The 23,245-nt window shown below is 42.7% G+C and overlaps 1 protein-coding gene across 5 annotated transcripts in view; it reads right to left on the bottom strand.

Annotated features, from left to right (window-relative positions):
* The window catches only part of MARK3 (microtubule affinity regulating kinase 3), a 114,402-nt gene that overhangs the window by 15,484 nt on the left and 75,673 nt on the right, over positions 1–23,245 (bottom strand). For all 5 annotated transcript variants that reach the window (XM_006130994.4, XM_006130993.4, XM_006130992.4 and 2 more), the window contains 3 exons: positions 21,850–22,003; positions 17,578–17,795; positions 6,746–6,849 (listed from right to left, as the gene is read on the bottom strand). In XM_006130994.4, coding sequence (XP_006131056.2) covers positions 6,746–6,849; positions 17,578–17,795; positions 21,850–22,003 — 476 coding nt within the window. The remainder of the gene's footprint in view (positions 1–6,745; positions 6,850–17,577; positions 17,796–21,849; positions 22,004–23,245) is intronic.

Below are 23,245 nucleotides of genomic sequence, written 5' to 3' on the forward strand. Positions count from 1 at the left end.
AGCCCCGGGAGAGCTCTTGTACATTTCAAAAGCAGAGAGTCCAGGACCAGCAAGGGACTGTTTGAGTCTCCCGCTGGGCAGGCTCCCTGCAGCGCTTTCACCTTTGAAAAGTAGCAAGAACTGGCAGGGCTCGCGCTACATTTCAAAGATGGAGGTGCAGTTACCAACTAATCAAATAGTTCATGCTAATTACATCGACTACTCGATTAGTTGATTATTCTAAATTTAACAACCTTAAATCAGACAAGCTTTATGTCCAACAACAGCCCAACGAAATATATTCAGGTTTGATGCTATAGCCCTTGGTAGCAATTCTCAGATTGTGCCAATCCAAGATGTACTGCCACATATACCAAGTGTGAAATCCCTTGAATCAGAAGCAAGAATTTCCAGTTATAAAGACAAACTGTTAGCTATGTTGTGTGTTATTCTGACAAACATTAGTATTTTTAATTAATACTTATTCATCTTGCCAATTATCATGGTACCTGTTTCTATGGAACCTAATAATGAAGTTTTTATGCCATAGCTATATTCTATAACTACAAGTCCAAAATGATTTAACCAAACATCAAAAAGAGGTAAAAGCTAATGTGAAATTTCTGACATCAACAGTATAAATGATTTAATGAGGACACAAAGTAAGTCCTAATAAACTGAAGTTTGGAATAGTTTTCCTATTACATTACACTATGATCAAGAGTAGAAAATTCTGTCCCTGCTGACAGCTGCAGAAGGCAGGGCTGTTCAGCATTTTTGAAAGTGAAGATAAATGACAGAATATAAAGTATGTTTATATGAAGGTCAGTGGGGCCGATTTACAGTAAATAGGAATAAATAACCCTGTGTAACACTGACTATGGAAAAAATGAAGTCTATTAAAGCATGGTGTTATACTGAGAAAGTCAATACAAGGCAAGATAAAGGAACAATTTCTCAATAATACAGAATGAATACAGCCCTGCGAAATTCACTTCAATGAAAAACGTGTCACAGATTGCAAAATCTGGTCTTGTGTGCTTTTAATCCTCTACTATACTCATTTCACAGGGGAACATCAGATTTTCTCAAACTGGGGACCCTTACCATAGATCCCTGTAAGGTGCGTGCCTGTGTGGCCATGCACAAAAAATTCTCCGCCTGCTCACCTCCTCTGCAGAGCCTCAACAGCTTTCACCTAACTGCTAGAAGTTAAGTGGGGTGGCAGGTGGCTACTCCAGCAGGTGGGGACAGCTGAGGCGGCATGGTGGGTGGCCAAGGCCTGCTCAGGGGAGGGGGGAGGCTGGGACCTGCCACATGGCAGGCAGTGGAGCCTGCTCCAGCAGGAGGGCTGAGGCCTGCCATGGCTGCATGGTGTGTGTGGGGGGGGGGGGGGGGAGCGGCACAGGAGGAACCTGATCTGGTGGCTGAGGCGGAGGCTGCTTGGCAAGCAGCTGCTCCGATGGCTGGGGCCCAGGCCATTGCTGCCCGGTTGGGCAGCTGCTCTGGCAGCTGGGGCTGAACAACAAAGCATTAATATACAGGAATGCCAGAAAAGGAACCATTTCTCCAGGCAGCCTCCATCACAGGATCTTTGAAAAGTAAATATTGTTATATTCCCCTTAAAATGCATCAGGTATCCTGTCGTGAGAGTTTACTATGAAGAACTGGATTACTATTTCCAGTAATTGTCCAGGATTCCTTTCAGTGGTGCATTATTTTTAAATCTTCCTTTGATAGACCCAACAATGCTTAGCAGGCATCTAGGACTTTTTGTTCATGGGTATGAAAGTGCTTTAGAAACTTTAATTAAGCCTCACAGCAGTTTTGCCAGACAAACGTAATTACACACATTTTAGAGGCGGGTAAAACAAAACATAAAGCTTAAATCACCTAGGGAATCAGCAGCAGTATTGGGAACAGAATGCAGGAATTCTAATACTACATTCTTGCACTAATTGCTAGATCACACTCCCTGACTCAAAGTCCTCTGCTACAAAACAAACTCTCTCCCAGAGATGTAAGCGAGAGACCATGATTTCCAATTGTTGTTCTTCTAACCCTCACTGCCCCTGCACATGGTTCCTTTTATGATCAACGCGCTACAGATCATTATCCCACCTATGTGAGGCAAAGAGGAAAGGAAAACATGTTAGCATTCAGGTTGTCAGGGGGGAGTTAAAATAACTTACTTTAAGTCAAGACTCATTTGTTCACATAGATTCCTTGCTAGTGAGCACATCTGATGCTGAGTAAAGTCAGAGTGATCCCTGGGAACAAGAACCAATTGATCGGCCAGAGCTGCTTGCGGTGCAGGGTACAGCAAATTAACAAGGGCCTTCCTTTGGACTGAGTGTGAGGTGGGACATTTTGGACTGGCATGTATGACACAGTAGCAAATGCCAAGTAAGAGCAAGCTAAGAATAACTAAACACACATGACTCTCAGTAATGCCTCGTTTCAATTTGCTACAGAAGTTTAATTTTTAGGGCATTCAGCTATAAACATTAAGAGTGAAAGTATTACTTCTTTCACTAAAGGAAGAAGGGTTGATTTTTTGATCAGTTACTGATTTTACACTCCATATTCCTTTCCTCCATACTTAGCCTATAGTTAAATTTAAAGTATTGATTTTGCCCTCTTTGGCCTTCTCTCTCACATGCCCAACGCCCACCATGGTTGTGCGGAAATACCCCAAGCTCTTATATCAGGTTTTGTATATTACATTTCCTTTCTGTCACATGGCACTACATATGAATGAAATTAATTCCGACAGTAATCACAGGACTGGAAGGGAGCCTGAGAGCATCTAGTCCAGCTGGGGAAGAGAGTCTGGGAGAGGGCTATAAACAGAGGAAGCTGGCTACTTAAAATCACACTGGAATCTCTTATGCCTGGAAGTTTCTTTCAAGTTAAGATCGCAAAGACCAGAATGTACTGCAGAGTGCCAGATTAAAGACTAATTAGAAAAGAAGCCTAGTAGACTCTCCAACTACTCAAGTAATGAGCTCTAGGAAGTCATGGGACAAAAAGCCACACATTTTCATATGAATTGTATAAATATTCCTAATGACTACTGTTTATGAAAGAGCTATGTAGATTATGTAGGAGCTAGACAGAGTCATGGAGGTTAGGTCCATCACTGGCTATTAGCCAGGATGGGTAGGAATGGTGTCCCCAGCCTCTGTTTCTCTGGAGGTGGGTGACAGGGGAGGGATCACATGAGGATTACCTGTTGTGATCCTTCTCTTTGGGGCATCTGGCATTGGCCACTGTCGGCAGACAGGATACTGGGCTAGATGGACCTTTGGTCTTACCCAGTATGGACATTCTTGTGTTCTTATTAAAATGCTGAAGTTACTGAATTATCAAGAAAGTGATTTAAAGATTTTTAGTAAAGGCAGATTACTACCAAACAGTTTGCAAGTGAGACAAGTAAAAATATATGTTTGGATTGACACCAGGTGGTACAACTCTAAATTGGTAAATAAATTGTTCAGAACTGTACAGTTTAGAAAATTTGGGTTGTATGCAGCATCATGCTTAAAAATAACTTTGTCGGAAAGACATATTTATATAATTTAAAAAGTTTTTCATTCCTTTCCTTACCTTAAATCATATTCTGAAATGAAGGCAAATCCACACAGTAACTGCAGCATGAGGGTGTGGTGGTAAACTCCTGTTCCTTTTGTTTGCCAGAGAGATCCCAAAATAGGAAACAATGGAAAGAACCCGAAGTGACAGGAGCTGCTCCCTCCTCCCCATATCAAACAAACAAAAAAAACCTGATTTGACTGGTAACCTCTCATCTCCTGCATAGTGTGACTCCTCTCAAACTTGTGGTAGAAATGTAGCCGTGTTAGTCTGGTGCAGCTGAAACAAAAAACAGGACTGTGTAGCACTTTAAAGACTAACAAGATGGTTTAATAGGTGATGAGCTTTCGTGGGCCAGACCCACTTCCTCAGATCAAATAGTGGAAGAAAATTGTCACAACCATATACAGGCAGTCCCTGAGTTACACGGATCCGACTTATGTCGGATCCGCAGTTACGAACGGGGATTTTCTCGCCCCGGAGGACTGGAGCGGCGGGACGCCTGGTCCCGCCGCCCGCCTCCTCCAGGGCGAGAAAAGCTGCTCCCCGTCTCCCTGGTCTGCTGGGGGAGCCAGCAGACCAGGGAGACGGGGAGCAAAGCAGGTCCGGCCGGGTCCTCCGTGGCTTTGCTCAGCGTCTCCCTGGTCTGCAGACCAGGGAGACGCTGAGCAAAGCCGCGGAGGACCCGGGCCGGACCGCGGCGCTGATCTGGAAGCCCCGCCGCTTTGCTCCGCGTCTCCCTGGTCTGCTGGGGGGGGGACGCAGCTAGTGCCTCCCCGCCAGCAGACCAGGGAGACGTGGAGCAAAGCGGCGGGGCCTGTGGTAGAGCAGGTGGGGCACTGCCGGTTGGTCCCGCAGCACCGCTCCTTGGCGCTACTGGACCATCCCGGCAGCACCCCAGCTGCTATGCCCCAGGCGTCCTGATTCAGCCGCTGCTGATCAGTTTCAGCAGCGGCTGAATCAGGACGCCTGGGGCAGAGCAGCTGGGGTGCTGCTGGGTTGGTCCAGTAGCGCCAAGGAGCTGCCGCGCTACTGGACCAACCCAGCAGCACCCGAGCTGCTCTGCCCCAGGCGTCCCCAAGCCAGCCGCTGCTGAAACTGACCAGCGGCTGACTACAGGAAGCCCGAGGCAGAGTTGCTCTGCCCCGGGCTTCCTGGAATCAGCTGCTGATCAGTTTCAGCAGCAGCTGACTTAGGGATGCTTGGGGCTCTTAAGTTGAATCTGTATGTAAGTCAGAACTGGTGTCCAGATTCAGCCGCTGTTGAAACTGATCAGTTTCAGCAGCGGCTGAATCTGGATGCCAGTTCCGACTTACATACAGATTCAACTTAAGAACAAACCTACAGTCCCTATCTTGTACGTAACCCGGGGACTGCCTGTATACCAAAGGATACAAATAAAAAAAAAGTACTCACATGAAAAGGACAAATCAAATTTCAGAACAGAAGGGGGATGGGGGGGGGGGAGGTAAATGTCTGCGAGCTAATGATATTAGAGATGATAATTGGGGAAGCTATCTTTGTAATGGGTAAGATAATTAGCGTCTTTATTCAAATTTGAGTGTAAAGTGTCGAATTTAAGCATGAATGACAGTTCAGAGGATTCTCTTTGAAGAGAAGTCTTAAAAGGTCTTTGAAGCAGGATGCAGGTAATCAAGTCGTTGAGACAATGTCCTTTCTGGTTGAAATGGCAAGAAACTGTTTTTTCTTTGTGATCCTGTCTGATATCTGTTTTGTGGGCATTGATCTTTTGGCGAAGTGTCTGAGATGTTTGTCCAATGTACATAGCAGACGGACACTTTCGGCACATGATTGCATAAATTATATTTCTGGATGCGCAGGAATATGTGTTCTTGTCCTTTTCATATGTGTTCATTTTTTTTTATTTGTATCCTTTGGTATATATGGTTGTGACAATTTTCTTCCACTATTTGATCTGAGGAAGTGGGTCTGGCCCACGAAAGCTCATCACCTATTTAACCATCTTATTAGTCTTTAAAGTGCTACACAGTCCTGTTTTTTGTTTCCTCTCAAACTTGATATTCACCTGTTTCAGGGAGTTCTATATTTCAGTCAAATTCTGTCCACCAGGCTCGGACTACACTACAGTTACATTGATAAAAACCAGCTCATGTCAACCTAATTATGTCAGTGCCTCCCACTACACCAACGTAACATCACCTCCATGATCGGAGAGACGCTTTGCTTCCTTTCAGTCTCATTTGTTCAACAACTTGCCAGAGATTGTAGCCACCTATAGGGCAGAATCATACAACTATAACTAACTGCTGCAAGTTTCAAATTCAATTGGATGTAGTTAAAATTCACTCCAATTCCTGATAGAGAAACACAGTTAACTCCCTACCTGGTAGTTTCTGAAACTAGTGAATCTCCAGGCAGCACCATAACTGAGGACTGAGCTGGGTTTCTGACTAGCACTCAAGCCAATAAAGAAATCTCATGCCTTCCAAATATTCTACTTGACAATCTGCTTCTGTGGTGAAGGGGATGCTCATACAGATATGTTCCTCTTCCTTTGCCCCCCCCCCCCCTCTTTGACAGGATAGGTTTACGTTACATTTTAATGTTTCAGGTATATCTGGGGCCTGCAAGCTCTTCTGAGTAAGTAACAGGCCTCAATCACAGGCCTCACTCATTCTGTTACCTGGTCAGACAGAAGGTAGCTTTTCTAACGTAAATTGGTAATATTCTAAAAGTATGACATTACAATGTGATGATAGCGAGCACAGCAGAGACTGGAATACGTACCAACAGAGCACACCGTTTTTGTTGGGCCTCTAATACAGAAGCCTTTCTATAATTTTCAAAAACTAAACTACTTTTACTGTAACAGAGCAGGTTTTTTTGTCCAAGTGCCCAGAAGAATGACTGAATGATTCAAGTTGTAACCAGTGTACACAGGCTATCCAACCATGGAACACATGTCCAGGGTCTATAAATTAATGCTATAAATTTTTGGAAACCTTAGAATACTTCTTGTCTACGCACTGCAGAAGCAAGTTCTTGCAAGTCTCCACGAGCTGCAGATTTGTATTTACCTTTTAGAGAAAAATATAACCCTTTATGATATTGATTAATTTTAAATCACAAACTATAACTTTATCAAAGAATAAGATAACAAGTACATATTTTTCTAAGAGAAATTTCATACCTGTTCTCCTTGCCATTTTGGATTACTGAATGTCTATCTGCAGTAGTTCTCTCACTACAAACGTATGTATTCCGTCGTGTCATTGCCCCAGGTGCAGTGTTATTCTACAATTAAAGACACAATGTGAGTTAATCCATCCAAAAACTGTGCAAAGCTTCAAGGCAAAATCAATATCAACAATATACAGTCAAAGACCTTATTTTCCTTAAATTTATACCATAACTTTTTTTGCAGCTTACAGTAAATACCTTATATTGATTTGCTTCCAAATTAGGTAAAATGAACAGAAATAACTTTTACCTATGGTTACTGCTACAAATATTGATATAAATAAAAATTAGAATTTTATGGAAGAAAATCTAGGGGTATGTCTAGACTACAGGGATTTTTTTAAAAAAGTGGCCTTTTTTTGAAAAATCTTTACCTGCGGCTAGACTGCCACCGTGATCTATCAACAGTAAATCAAAAGAACGTGGCGGTTTTATCGACCGTAGAAAACCTCGTTTTACGAGGAATAACGCCTTTTTTGAAAGTGCTCTTTTGAAAAAAGGTGCTATGTAATGCAAACTGTGCTTTTTCAAAAGAGAGCATTCAGACTGCTTGGGTGCTCTCTTTCAAAAAAGGCTTGTAGTCTAGATGTACCCTAGATGTGTAGTTCCTTTACCAGATATCCTTAAAAAGGTATTTTATTACTTTTAGAATGTGGAAGTTATTCCCCCCGCCCCCACCACCATTTTCTTGAAATAATATCAACTGCCCTAACAAGTTAACTGATGAGAAAAGCAAGGAGTCTAAAATTTCAAATATAAACACACTCAAAAACATTAGACCGAAGACAAATCATGGGCTACTTAAAATGACAATGAAGACCTTAAAGGGGGATAAAGAAACAGACTTAATTACTTTGCTTCTGTCTTTGTAGAGGAAGTGTGTGCCCAACTTAGCAGTTAATTTTCCAGGAATGAATGAGGAGCTAGGTAGTGCACCAGTAAAATATATAATTAAAAGTTAGATGCAGTTAATGCAGAAAAAGCATGAGAGCCAGATAAATATGAACCCATAGATTTTTTTAAAAAGCAAGTAAACTGGTGAATCCGATTCCCTTTTTCCCACCCTAGTTCACCGAATTTCAGACAAATTCTGTAGGACTGGAAAATAAAAATAAATCCATTACTGGGTTTTATTTTGTTTTTTAAAAAAGATTGAGGGACAAAGCATGATGCAAGAGAGGTTACTGAATTTAATCATCCATGGCTGGGAAAAATCAGCTTAAGGGATGAAAAATCTGAGGGGTAGCTGTATCTGCAAAAACATTATATACACTTCTGCCTCTGTTACACACACTCCAATTCATCTAATGATGTGGGTTTTACTCCTACAAAAGTGTATGACCTAATAAATATTATTTAAAACGTTTTTACCCCGTTTCTCTATTTAAAATATTCGAGGTGGCTTATTCTCTAAGGCTTGGTCAACACTAGGAGTTTAGATTGAATTTAGCTACTTAAGGTCCACTTTCTAAACAGAGTTCACACTACACCAAGGCGGTTCTGTAGACTTTAAAGGCCACTGAAGTCTATTTTGGTACTCCTGCTTTTCATGAGGAGTAACACAAAATTCAAACTGGCACAGTAGTGCAGACCAACAGAGAAAGTTGAGGTTCTTGGCCTCTGTGAAGCCTCTCAGAGTGTCCCACTATGACCAGATCTTGCACTTCTACTGCTCTTCATGTGAACAGGAAAAAGGCCTTTCGGCTCACTTGGTAGTTTTGAGATGGAAGACGAATCTTCACAAGGTGGCTGGAACTATTTTTCATACAGAAAAGTTTTTTTATCTATTGGCGCGGTCGCGGTGTGCTCTGGCTGTAAGATTTGAGCAATAAGCACACTTTTGTGTCTGATGGGCTTCTCCCAGACACTTTATGCACAAGGCATGATTGTCAGAGATGGGCATAGCATCTTGGCAAGCGGTTGAAGCCGCAGGATCCAGACATGAGGCGAGAACAAAGATCGGAAGGCCGATGAAGAAAAAATTTTGGGGGGAGGTGTTACAAGGTTGGGGGAGACAAAACTTGTAATGATGAGGAAAACAGAGGGAATCTAATACTTTTTCACGTTTCTTTTGTTGAAACGGGCAAGAAAAGGAGCTCTGTCTGCTGCTGAGGTTTTAGGCTCCACAATGCATCTCCTGCAAGTGTGCCCTTGTCACTTTTTGTTACAGTGGGAACAGTAGGCAGCTTGCTGCTTATTCTCCTAGCTGCAGCAGCTGTCCATCTTGCACAAATCCACAGGCAAAAAAGGACAAGAGAAGGCATGTTCAAGGAGTCAATGTAGTGGAGGAATACGTTCCTGGAGGAGATGCAGATGGAGGGATAGGAGAGGATAGTGGAGGGAAGAAGAAAGCGTGCAGGGAACAGCGAGTGAAGTATTAGGAGAATATCTTGAAGCAACAGGAGAACATTTTCATCCCTGACTGCTGGGATGCAGCGCCTGGCCTGGAGAGGAACCCCACTCCACTCCACTCCGTGAAGAACTACATTCCCTCTTCATCCAGTTCCATAGTGTCCATCCTGCAGGAGACCCAGTACACAGAGGAGGGAGAGCTCAAGGGCAGCTTCATACTTATCTTCCAGGGACTTGGGAGGCAAAAGGCTGTCATCCTCACATTTCTAATCCCCCCTGCTTCAGTCCCACCACGGACTGCTTTTTTGTCCCTGCTATCGTCCCTAAATAAAAACATATAATTTCTAAACAATACTCTATTGCTTGCATTGCGAGGGTGGGATAGGGAATTGCAGGCAAACACACTGAATGCAGGGGCATCTTGGTTCAGAGCAAGGTGCATGACTCTCAAAACTGACCATTCATAAAACTTTCAAATCCTCACTGATTTGCACTGTCCCATGCTGTGCTCTCCTTATTGCCCTGGTATCTGGTTGATCAAAATCTCTGGCTAGGCGCCCTGCCTCAGCCTCCCACCCTGCCAGATAAGGTTTCCCCTTGCTCTCAAATATTATGGAGCACACAGCAGGTGGCCACCACAAAGGGAATGTTGGGTTTGCCGAGGTCCAACCTAGTTAGTAGACTCCTAAACCTTGCCTTAAATGCCCAAAAGCACAAACTGTATCTGTGCCCCATTCTACACTTGTTTAGCCTGTAGTTGAATTGCTCCTTACTGTGGACCAGGCTGTCTGAATACAGCTTCATGAGCCATGGGAGCAAGGAGTAAGCTGGGTAATCAAAGATCCCTATTAGCATTTCCACCTCTCCGATTCTAATTTTCCAGTCTGGGAAAAAAGTTCCAATGTGCATCTTTTTGAAGAGGCAGGAGTTCCAATGTGTGCGTCATGCACCTTTCCTGACCATCCCATGTTGATATCAGTGAAATGGCCCTGGTGATCCAACAGTGCCTGCAGCACCATCAAGAAATACCCCTTGCAGTTTATGTACTCCTTGGTAAGGTGGTTGGGTACCAAGAGGGGGATGTGCATTCTATCTATCACCCCACCACAGTTGGGAACCCTATCACAGGAAAGCCATCCGATATGGTATCCACGTTTCCCACAATCACTACTCTCCAAAGCAGAATGATATTGATTTCCTTGAGTGCTTGTATAACAGCCCTCACTGTCGATTTCCCCACTCTGAATTAATTCCCAATTGACTAGTAGCTGTCTGGTGTTGCAAGCTTCCACAGGGCAACTGCCACGCATTTCTCCTCTGTCAGAGCGTGTCTCATTCAGGTGTTCCTGCCTTCACAGCAAGGGAAAGCCACTTGCAAAGTTCCAGGGAAGTGGCCTTACACATTTATAAGTTTTGCAGTGACTGCTGATCAACCCCTACCGCAGCACTATGCGGTCCCACCAGTCTGTGCTTGCATGATGGCACCAGAACTGGAATTCTGCTGTTTCCAAAGGATTGAATGCTGGCTGCGTTTCCAATGGCTTATCTGTACAGCATGCCCATGGCACCCCGAGACAGAGGAGATTCCTCCTCATCCTCTTTTTGATGGAGTGACATGCTTACATGCTCAAAATACTGCACCATTAGTCACAGCAAGGTATACATCAACATCACAATGGTTTGATAGAAAACTGGATCCACGAAGGGAGGAGGGCATGCTCACACTGCTATGTCGTCTATGTGGGTGACTAGGGCCAAAAAGGGAACAAAAAGACTGTTTCCCATTGATCTCAAGACGGGGGGGGGGGGGGGGGGGGAGGAGAAGAGCGGATTATGGAACGCTGATAATCAACTCAACTACATGACGCACACTGTTTGTCCTAGCATGCACCAGGAGCATAACCCTGAATGTAAAACAGTACAGGCACTGTGGGATAGCTACCCACAGTGCATCACTCTCAAAGCTGACTGGAGTCTCCCTGATGGGGATTCGCTACTTCAATCTGCAATGACTTGCATGCAGTAGGCATGCTGACCTTCAACTTCGCAAAATCTGGTGACTAGAAATCAACCTTAGTTGATTTGACCTTATCTCGTAGTGTAGACATGGCCTAAGGTGTCTCAGGACTTCTCGTTGTTTTAGCTAAAGGGATGTTATCAGTAAACATCTGTAGATACCCAAGTCAATTATGGATTGACTGGCAGTAAAAATTTAGGAAAAGGACAAGTGCTTAACTAACCTGTTATTCTTTGAAGACTTACTGCTGTGGCAGACAAGCAAAACAATGACTTTTTAAAAAAAATTTGAGCCATGGTTCCACATAAAAACTAATGACTACAATAGTGTGTCATGGAATAAAGTGTAAAAAGATATTGAGGAAAAACAGGCCTACGAGAATAAAGGCAAACAGTAGCCACTGACAAACTTTTCAAGTTGAAAGAGGTTCCAGTAAAAAACCTCTCATTTTCTATGAGACACAGCTCCCTTTGCCTCTCTCAAAGTTCTAATACACATCAGTTATAATCAGGGTCCAAATTCCTCAATGCCACAGCTGCAGAATATACCAAAAATCTTTCTTCAGCACTGTACACTTGAAACCAAGGTCTCTTTTTAAGCAAATTTCTAGAACTTGCTGTTGCAAATTTTAAAAACTTGAAATGGTTATAAGTTGATGCAGAGTCACATGCCTGAGCCTGCCAGAAGCCTGAAATAACAGCTCTAAATATGAACAGTCACCATTAATTTGAAGGTGGTGTTAATGTTCATTATTATTAAGCTTAAAAGTTAACACTGCATTAACTTACTAAACATTGTAGGCAAAATAGCCAGCTGTTAGTGTGCTGGAGTCAGAAAAATCCATGGCATGGTGAGAGATGAAAAATTGAGGGGAAATGTAAAGTTGAATTTAACATCAAATTAAGCAACAAATTGAGAAATGAATTAAATGTGAAAATGAAAATCTGGAACAATTTTTATCTAAATCTGTAGGAAAACCTCTAGTTTCTGGAGCAATCCAGGACAGCAGACTAGAGGCCTTGCTATAGAATTTGGGTCAAGTTTCTACAGAGTACATAGGGCATCACTTATAACATATACTGACTTCAGTGGGAATTTGCCTGTAAAAAGACCGTAGGTATCTGCCAATGCATTTTACACATACATGCATATGAAAATGAAAACTGTGAGCTAAGCAACCTTATGATGCATTAAACTCATTAGTCAATATAGAAGATTGTAACAGCACTATTAATTTGGCAACATTGCATACTGTATGATATACATTTTATGGCACAATAATTTAATGAACTTAATGGTGTCAACATGCATCTGACAAAGTGGGTCTCTGCCCACGAAAGCTTATGCTCCAATAAATCTGCTAGTCTATAAGGTGCCACGAGACTCCTTGTCACTTTTGCAGATTCAGACTAACACGGCTACCCCTCTGATACTTAACTATTTTTTTTGAGTCTTGATGTCAGGGTTACTCAACTTTGGAAGCCCCGGGGGCCATATTGATACTAAAAGCACATGCCGAGGGCCACTCAAGTGTGCTTGCATATAAATGTAAATATATATGCAAATAGCTTCTTTCACACTGACTGGCATGAATACAAAGATTAAGGCAAGAATACACAACACACAGGCCCTATTTAAATCTGTTCTACTGATACTGTATTAATAAAATGCAATATTTACCCAATTTCCACCCATATGGCAGCTGAGCTGAGCACCATAGGAATACAGAAGAGCAGTGTACGTCAGTAAGCTGTTTCAACTGCATTGGACGAGTAAGCTACATGTGCAGTCAGCTACATTAGCAGACACGGCAAAGGAAGGAGGGAAGATAAATGGCTCTTAAGGAGTTACTTGCTAATTCATCAAAAGGTGACATAGCACCTGTAGGAGCTAGGAAGCCTCTCCACCCACTATATCTACCTTCCTCTGACCTGCCATCCTGAAGCATTCTGAAGGTTCTTTAGGTTGGGAGACACCAATAAGGTAGACATTTGGAAATATCAATCTGTGAATAGTATACATGAGTAATATGGCAGAATTATGTTGTGGCTAAAGACTTAGGGTGTGTCTAGACTACCTAGTTTTGTCGACAAAAGTGGACTTTTGTCGACAAAACAATACCAGCGTCTACACTACCGCGGAGTTCTGTCGACATAACGTCGACAGAACTCCGCGGTTTTGTCGACGCTGGTATACCTCATTTTACGAGGCATAACACTTTCTGTCGACAGAACTCTGTCGACAGAAGGTGTTATTGCCTGTAACACTGCGTCCAGACTACGGAGTTCTGTCGACAAAGCGGCTTGCTTTGTCGACAGAACTCCATGTGTCTGGACGCAAATTGTCGATGGAAGTTTTGTCGACAGTATCTGTCGACAAAACTTCCGTCGACAAAACGCGGTAGTCTAGACGTACCCTTAGTTTTTGAATTTTTAATTGAATAAACTACTGCTAGTTTCCAGCAATTTTTAAGGCAAATAAATTTGACAAGTATTTTGCTAGTGGAATTAATATGGATTCCTACTTCATAACTGGTTTGCAAAGCTATCTGACTTGCAAGAGCCTACATGCTCAATCACCTTTAGAAGCTATGCTTCTACATTCCCTAACCCCCCCCCCATTGGCTGCACAGACATGCATAACACTTGCCTGTAAGTATATATTTCCAGACTTTTAAAATATTCTGCTGTAAAAGCCTGGTATGCAATTGTTTAATGTATGCAAGTGTAACAGTTAAGAGTTACACTTTTTTCAAAAAAAAAAAAAAATCATAGATTAATCCTCAACAAGGACTAGGCCTATACTAAGTTTCAAAGTTTTGCCATATTGTGGTAGACCTATTTGCAAAACTGGTTAATTTTTTTTTTTAAAGGAGGAGAGGCAATGGTAATTCTGATTCTAGGAAGTCATCTCGAGGGATTATCAAATGCAGGATTTATGCATCTTTATGAAAGAAGATGGGACTTCTGTACGTGAAAGATTTTTTTGCACTGAGTGTGGCAGGTCAGCACCAAGACAACCCACTTTCTTCTGGCGGAATGCCAACTACCAGAGTGTTTACATTTTATAGCCAATTCCTGAACTGAGTGGGAAATAAGAAATTCCTATATACACACCAGTTATAACAATGAATTCTACAAATGACTATATAAGAACTCGGGTTGGAAAACTTAAAAGTTTACCTGGTTAAGCATTAAAAGAACCAGGAACAATAACACCATCATTTCCTGTACTTGTATAATGTCGTTTCAGATTATATAAACCACATTACTTACGTAGTACCATTGTACGAATCAGTGTGTAAGTATTCAATGGATCTGTCACTATAGCCCAAATTTTGATTTCAATTACAACAATATAAAATTGGAAACCCCTGGAATAAAGCCACTGATTTCAGGATGTAGTTGGTGTAACAGAGCAAACCAAAATACCCAAGAATGAAGCACTGAAGCTATCGTGCAGACATGGTGAAAAAAGGGCAGTCTTACTGAGTATGGAGCAAAAGCATAGTGCTACTGAACAAAAAAAAAAAGATTATTCGAGTGAAGATAGTAGTAGGACAAAACCAATTTCAAAGGGCACTCTGAGACCAGATAACCCAGAACACCAGGAGAGAGAGAAACAATTAACAGGATGTTTAACTCTGATCATAAGGTAGAGGACGAGGAGGATGGGGAGAGAAAAAAGAAAACACGCTGTACAGAGTAGATTTATGAACCACAGCTGAAGAGAAGACAGAGGAGGAGATCCCTCTTGAAGGAGTTCTTTGCCAGAGTATAGCTGAGAACGAGTTGACTGGAAGATTCCAGGAACTGAGGTAGTGGCTCTTGGTGGTACACAACCAATAAGAGAGACTGAAGGTCTTCTGCCAAGGTACATTTTGAACTTAGAGGAGTAAAAAGGTTTGAACTAGAGACATTCTGTCATTTTTTACATTGCAACCATGGAATTCAAGTGCAATAATCTTGCCAGGGTGGCATCTTCTATATACATACATCCACACACATAAGAAGTTGAATGTTGCAGAAAATTTGAGTTTACGAAAACAGACTTACGATGAAAACTTTGCCAACCTTAGTTATAAAAGGCTGCAACCAGCAAAATGTTCAGTTGAAAGGAGACAAATTAATTTGGGAACAGAGCTAAGGTAGATACTACATTCTGAATGAAGGAAAAACCCCAGCTCCCTAAACTTACTAGCTGAAGCATCTGGAAGTTAGTTTCAGTGATACTCCCGCACAATGATCAGCTGAAAGCACTACAGCCACAAGATCAGAGGATCATTTTAAGAGGACTCAAGTCCCGAAGCTGAGCACTATGTTTAAGCAAAAATTAAATTCACATTTTTTGGGGGGGGGGGGGGGGGGAGGTTTTAAACCTGTACCTGTTTTGTAATGTGTTAATTACTGGGTGGAGGGCAGGAATCAATGGAGTAAGCCACATAAATGCATTTTTAAAATATTTTAAGGATTGCCTAATCAAAGTACAGGCCAGGAGTCAGCAACCTTTCCGAAGTGCCACGCCAAGATTTAACCCTCCTGCTCTAGGCCGCACCGCTCTCCTGGGATGGGGAGCCTCTCTCGACGATGAACCCTGCTTGGTCTCCTGCCTTGGGCTCCACTCCAGCTGATCCTGTGGGGAGAGGAGGACCAGCGCATCCTGGAAGCTGGATGCTGTGTGGAGTCTCGGGGGTAACCCACCCCCAAGCAGGAAGCCAGCGCTGCTCGAATGATGCAGGGAGAGGGGGCGTGCACGCAATGCTGGATCACCAGCACGGGCTCGGGTCAGGGTGGCCATCAGGGAAATGAGCAAGGCGGGGGTGGATGACACTAGGGTGTCCAGCCCTGCTGGAGGCAGGATCCCATGGGGATCCGGTGCATGGCACCCTCACCTTCCTGCCAGAGACTCAGGGACCAATGTGGCTTTGGGGCAGAGGGACCCTCCCCCCCATGCATTTTCCTTCCCCCCCCCCCCATCCAACCCCAGAGCTACAGTGCGGGCAGCACTCACCCTCTAGCGGGGGCCCGGTAGTGCTGGCAGATGGGCATGACTTCAGTGCTATCTTTATCCCACCTGCCAGGGGCACCATGAAGTAGAAAGGGAGGTGAGCAGATCAGGGAGTGCCAAGGCTGCAGGGATGGGGTTGCGCAAGAGCAACAGACTGGAGGAGGCGGTGACAGGACTCCCAGGCACAGGCAGCGGAGGGGCTGGAAAGAGGCTCTGCATTCCTCTGCCCACCTCTAAATCAGGAAGACAGCACCCCAGAGTGGGCCCCCCTCCTCCCTGTGGCTGCCACACCTCAGCCTGCCCCCGCCAGCTGGCTTAGGGGCACCCGGCTCTACCATGTGGCCTAGCCACTCCCAGAGCAGCCCCACTCAGCCATGTGACCCGGCTGCCGCCAGAGCACCCTTGCTTCTCCATTTGGGCTGATCACCCCCACAGCAGCCGCCCGCCATGCAGCGCTGCTGGCTGGGCCACATGGCTGCCACAGAGCAAGAACCAAGGCTGTGGTGAGGCTGACCCAGCAGAGACAGCCTCACTATGGCCCATCTCCCACACGGTTCCCGGAGCAGCCACAACTCTGCTATGCAGCCCTGGCCCCAGCTGCAGGAGGAGCAGCCATCACAGTCACATGGGCCAAGTCCTGACCCCAGCCACTGGAGGAACTTGCCTGGCTGAGACCCCACACGCTCACCATCACCAGCAGCTCTCCTGCTTCCACCAGCTCACTGCTACATGAGTTGGGCGGGCAGAGAAGGGGGAAGAGCACAGCCCAATTTGCAGCCTCCCCACCTGCCCCCCAGAGCTAGTGCTGCAGCTATGCACTGGCCATAAGGCTCCAGCGGTAGCACGGGCTCCCTGCTGTACAGGGGCAGAAAGGGCTGGGGAGCCTGAGCTCCTGCTGTGCATTCCACTCAAAATCAGATTGTGTGCCACTTATGGCATGCGTGCCGTAGTTTACCAAACCGTGGTATAGGTGATCCTTTTTAATCAATGTATGCAAAAGGATATGGGATACAGAAGTTTTTTGCGGAGGAGGAAACCTAAAAGAGCAGGTGGGATTTCAGAGATCACCTCTGACCCATACTATCTGCTTCACAGGATAGCTTCTCAGTTCCTTTTCTTGTCTTGGATTTATTTAAAATGTACCTCTGGTTCTTATCCTAACGAACTAATTCAGAAATGATAATAGTGAAAAGTATTAAATTCCTGGGAAGGTGACAGAAGCAAACAGTATATAACTGAGTATATGAGATACCTACATCTGCTCCTGGGTAATGAAGTGAAAAGAAGATAAAATCATTGAAACACAAATAAACAAAAGCCAGTGACAGACCATTGGGTTAAGTGACAGTCTCCTATTCAAAGTGTTTCGTTTTCATATGCTTTAAGAAATAAATGCTTCCACTTACGCTGGGGACAGCAGAACTTTTCTTACGTTCAGGAATATCAGCCTTATTTGGATTGTTAGCGTTTCCAAGCATGGGGCTAGCTGGAGCAACTCCTCTTCCACCAACAGCACTACTGCTAGATTTCCTTGACTGAATTCCATCTTCTTTCAGGTCACTGTCTGTAGTACTAGTCTGGCTTCTTTTTGGATACGCCACTACTGGAGGGATAGATGGCCCAGCTAAAAAAGAAAAGATGTCCCCCCGCCAAATGTGGAAGTTAACACTTTTGCTATTTATTATGCAAATACATTTATAAGCACATATCTGTAGTGTAATGCCTTCTGAATCTTTGACCGCTTAAGTTCGTTATCTTTGACTTTTAAGAGGTCTACAAATACAGCCGTTCCCCAACTTACGACCACCTCGACTTACAACCATCCGCACTTACGACCAACCTCGCGGCAACACGTGTTTGCGTGTCTGTGGTCAGGCAGCGTGTTTAAGTTTCATTCCCTCACAGTGTTTTCGGTGTTTGCTTATGGCCATCATGTCAAGTAAAAGAAAAAGGGCTAGTGATAAGGGTGGTGAGAAAAGAAAGAGAATAACTATTGATTAGGAACAGAAAATAGCAATAGTGAGACAATATGAAGGGGGTCAAACAGTGTCCTTCATGTCGCGTAAGTTAGGGCTATCAAAATCTATCATCAGCACCATTTTAAAGGATAGCAATCACATGCGTGAAGCAGTGAAAGGGTCTGCTCCTATGAAATCAAAAATTCTAACAAAGCAAAGAGCAGGTCCCATCCTGGAAATGGAAAAACTCTTAGTGCTGTGGATGGAAGACCAAATTGAAAAACGCACGCCATTAAGTCTCATGATGATACAAACTAAGGCTCGTAGTCTTTTTGAAGACTTAAAGAAAAAGGAGGGGTATGACTATGACTAAACTTTCACTGCCAGTCAGGTTGGTTCAACCATTTCAAGATGCGTGCAAACCTTCATAATGTGAAATTAAGTGGGGAGGCAGCCAGTGCTGATTTGAAAGCTGCAGAACCTTTCATAGAAGAACTGAATAAGCTGATAAAAGAAGGAAATTATTTTTCAGAACAGACCTTTAAAATTGATGAGACTGATCTCTTTTAGAAGAAAATGCCCAAATGTACCTACATACATAAAGAAGCAAAAACTATGCCTGGTTATAAGGCTTTCAAAGGTCATCTAACAGTCTTGTTAGGAGGCAATGTTTCTGGGTATAAATTGAAACCCCTCTTGATTTATCGCTCTGAAAACCCTAGAGTCTTCAAGAATATCAGCAAGGCTACTTTACCAGTCCATTATTGTGCTAATAAGAAAGCCTGGATGACGCTTGCACTTTTTGAAGATTGGTTCATGAACTGCTTCATCCCTGAAGTCAAGTCATATTTTCTGGAGAAAGGAATTCATTTCCAAATTTTGCTTATTTTGGATAATGCTCCAAGTCACCCTCAATACCTAAATGACCTACATTTAGATGTGAAAGTGGTGTTTCTGCCTCCCAACACCACATCTATTCTCCAACCCATGGACCAGGAGGCCATAGCTGCTTTCAAAGCATATTATCTTCGCAACACATTTGCAAAGGCAGTAGCTGCCACAGAACGTGAAAACGGCAAAACATTACATGAATTTTGGAAGGACAACAACATTCTGCATTGCATATGGAATGTTGCTGCAGGGTGGGAAGAAGTCACTCCACAATGTATGAATGGCATATGGAAGAAAATCCTAAAAAGATTTGTGAACTGTTTCAAAGGCTATGAAAAAGAAAAGGCACTGGAAGACATTTCTAATAACATTGTACAGTTGGTGAAAGAAGTGGATCTGGAAATGGATAATGAAGACATACACCAACTGGTTGAGGATGTCGGGGAGGAGCTGAGCAATGAAGATGTAATACAGCTCAAGGCGGAGAGGGTAGCAGAGAAAGAGACAAACAGCCCAAGAAGAAGCAGCAGCCACCCCCAAAAACTTTGTGATGAAAATGGCTGCAGCTTTCAGCAGAATAAATGACGGAATGCAAATGTTTGAAAAAATAGACCCTAATGTTGTGAGAGTCTCAATGGTGGATCGTTTAATTCAGGACGCCCTGGCTTGCTATAAGGAAATTTATAATGAGAAGAAAAAACAAATTGTCCAGTCCAAAATGGATATTTTTTTTAAAGAAAGCCACCAGCAGTGCTGCCTCCCATACTGAACCAATGCCTTCTAGAAGCAAAGGAACTGCTGAAATAGAATGTATTGATGATGTTCTTACTGTAGTTTTTTACTCCTCCAATTCCTTATCCAATTAATTCAATTCACATTACCGTATTTAAATTACTGCATTGTGTTTTGTATTTCATGTTCATGTTTGTTAAATAAAGTTTGCTGTTGCTGCAGTAGTGTTGTTTTTTTCTCGTGTTTCTATTTTTCGTTATGGATTGCTGTGCTGGTGCTTGGTTACACTTAGAGTGCTTCGTATGGGGTATTTCTGACTTATGAACAAATCGAGTTACGACCAGCTATTCAGAACGTAACCTGTTCTTAAGTCGGGGAACAGCTGTAGGGGGAAACGGCTCATTAAATTTAAGAAAATATCTCATCCTTGTACATGCTGAAGACTATGGCATAAAAACTTTTCCAAACTTCTGGATACTGATCTCTGCCGTATCCATTTTTTTTAAAAACCATGTATAACAAACATGAGTTGCTCAAAAGCAAAGTTGATTTTTAAAAATTGAATAAAGTGAAGATTTAAACCAAGTCTTAAAGCTTCCTTTAACATAATTTTCTAAAGATATAGAATTTGTAAACATTCTCCAGTAGGACAGATGGGTGGTGAATAGACAGCTACTTAAATTCTTTAGCTGGAGATGTTCCTCAGATTTTAGCGTAAGAAAAATCTATTAAACACTCTTAAAGGTCCCCTAAAGGCTCTTACAGTATTTGGCTTGACTATGGAAGTTTAACATTTGAACACTACCTCTTGTACTTTTCCAATAATTCCTCTTTTACTTTAAATGTTGAGCCATATCTTTGGCTATGCTTTATTCTCTTTCTTGCCATTGACACAAAAATGTAAACTAGTTTAAACCCAGATAGAGATTTCCCTTGAGCAAGGGATCTCCAATTGCATGAAGTTGTTGTAGCAGGTTCTTGGTCACTTGGTTTTAATTCCTCCCAATTCAATAGGCATTCCAGAGCCTAGCCAGAACCAGCAATGTTCCAGCAATGGTGAAATGGCAACTGGAAGCAATTACTGCTGGCACAAAACCTATCCTGATTTGTGCCATTGGCCCCCATAGGCCTGCAGAATTGGGGGGCGGGAATAGCAGAAAGCTGTTCTGGTACCCCTAAAGGTGAGGCAAAATATTCAAAAGCCCAACTATTTGTACAAATCCTATGCCAGATATTAAAATGTAAGGAGTTGAGATGTAGATGTTACATTTTGAAAAATCAGACCTCCTCTCCGGACATACTTAATGAGGATACAAATAAAGTCAAAACAATTAAAATGTCTCGGTTGCTTTCTTCAAACACTAACCAAACTGATACTACATACACGAAAACTTAAATGACAATGTAATCTGAGGGGAGTCAGGGAGTGGAAAGAGACTTCTCCTGCCTGCAAATATCCCCTGTAGTATATTCAGGTCCCAAGGAGATTCCCTTTGTGAGGCAGTGTGTAGGCAGAAAGATTTGTAAGATATTTAAATAAACTTGATAAGAATGTTCTGCATCCCCATGAAGCAGAAAAGTTCTAAATTTGGCAGGGGCCACTGGTACTCTTTAAAAACTAGACCTCTGCAGGGAATTCAAGTGTCAAGCCTCCAAAGGAAACAAGAAGAAATACTGGTGAAAAGACAGTTTTCCAAGTTCTTTTAGACAAAGGCTGACCTATGAAGTCAAAAGGAAACAAAAGCTGTATGGCAATAATGGAAGTTGGGGATAGTGAAGGATGCACTTCATACTGAACAAGAGAATTTGCAAGATGTTTAACTTGTGCTTTGTATTTTTCCTGGGATGGCCCCATAGGCAAGAGAAAATATTGTCATAATAGAAAAAGTTGGCTCACTCAGTAAATCTTTAAAAAGATCTCTCTGAGGAGGTCTTAATTATACATAAGAATACCTGATCGCTGTAAAACAATTAGTACCAGATTTTAAATTACAAGACCATAAGCAAGTTAGTCACTTTTAAAAGGTGCAGGCTGTAAGGAAGTATCAAATATTTATTAATAGATGTGTGTTATCACACTAAAACAGGGTCTCTCACCATGATCACTGTACCGTCGCTGTTTTTGGCTGGAAGATATGCTTCTCTGCACTTTGTGATGAGGTGATTGTCCAGTGCTATTGTTGAGATCGCTACTTGGCCTAACTTTAGCAAGAGAAAGGTTGCTGCTGGAGCTTGAATCACTAGCATCCAACTAAGAGAAAATTTAAAAATGAGTTTCAATCAAAATGAACGTCCAGAGATTCTCAAGTTCATCTTGAGTAAGCAAATAATTTTCCTTAAAAATGCCCTGATTAGATCCAGTTCTGTACCTGGAGGATTAGTACAAACATAAATAATGTTTTATTTATTTTTCACTCAAATAGTGTTAAAGTAGTAACCAAATCTATACAAAACTACATTCACTATACAAAACACTGCATAGTTTGAATTATTTCTGAAATGTTAGGAGCATTATATGAAAAAGTTATTTTGCTGAGAAACAATTATCTTCTAATTCCTTCCACAGGGATAAAGTTGAGGAGAGAAGAGGGCGTTTGCTTCTGAAGTTTGCTTCCGTTTGTGCTCATTTTGGAGCAGGACCATATTCTAATGTCTGCATAGATTGCCAACCACACATTTGATGCTACAATAAAAAAGTAGATACTTCTTTTAAAAGTACATTAAAATGCTTAACCAATGTTTTAATAGTTGTTTTGTTTTAAAAATAGCCAGCATAAGATAGCCTATAATACTAAAGTCAAAATTTGGTGTTTTAGTCCACAATGAAGTTATTGCTAAGACCCTAATTGAATCTATGGATGTGAATGGCTAACCAGTTAATTGGTAAGCATTGCCCTTACAGTTATAATCCCACTTACACAGGCTTTCTACTTTCCAATAAATTCTCTTTCTGCACTGAAATGTTCAATGCTTGTTTACTACGGAAGAAAGAACACTCTCTCGATTTTCAGCTCTGAGTTCCACAAAGGTGAAATATAAATTCCCCTCCTTTCCCATTCCCTAAACCAAAAAAGTTACCATGCTTCCAAGATACGAGTAATAAAAAAGCAGATCTTTTGAACTAAAAAAGATTAACATATACATATTAATTCAATGAGAACTGAGTACGTTTGAAAAAATTAAGATAAAATCTATTCTAAAAATATCATTATATATAGTAGCCCAATGTCTGTGACTAACACTGAAATGCTGGCTGTACCCTCTGAGCAGCGCTGTTGCCCTCCGCTGTGGTGCTTGGCTGACTTCTGCGCCGCTCAGCCGGGCCGCGCGCAGGAGCAAGCAGCTGTTTGGGTGCTGCATAGGGAGCGCGGGGCTCAAACGGCCGCTTGCGCCACTTGCTCCCACGCAGCGGCCCGGCTGAACGGCGCAGAAGTCAGCCGAGCGCCACGGCAGGAGGCAACAGCGCCGCCCAGAGGGAACAGCTAGGGGGCGG

This window comes from Pelodiscus sinensis, chromosome 4 (assembly GCF_049634645.1).
Source record: "Pelodiscus sinensis isolate JC-2024 chromosome 4, ASM4963464v1, whole genome shotgun sequence".
NCBI lineage: Eukaryota > Metazoa > Chordata > Testudines > Trionychidae > Pelodiscus > Pelodiscus sinensis.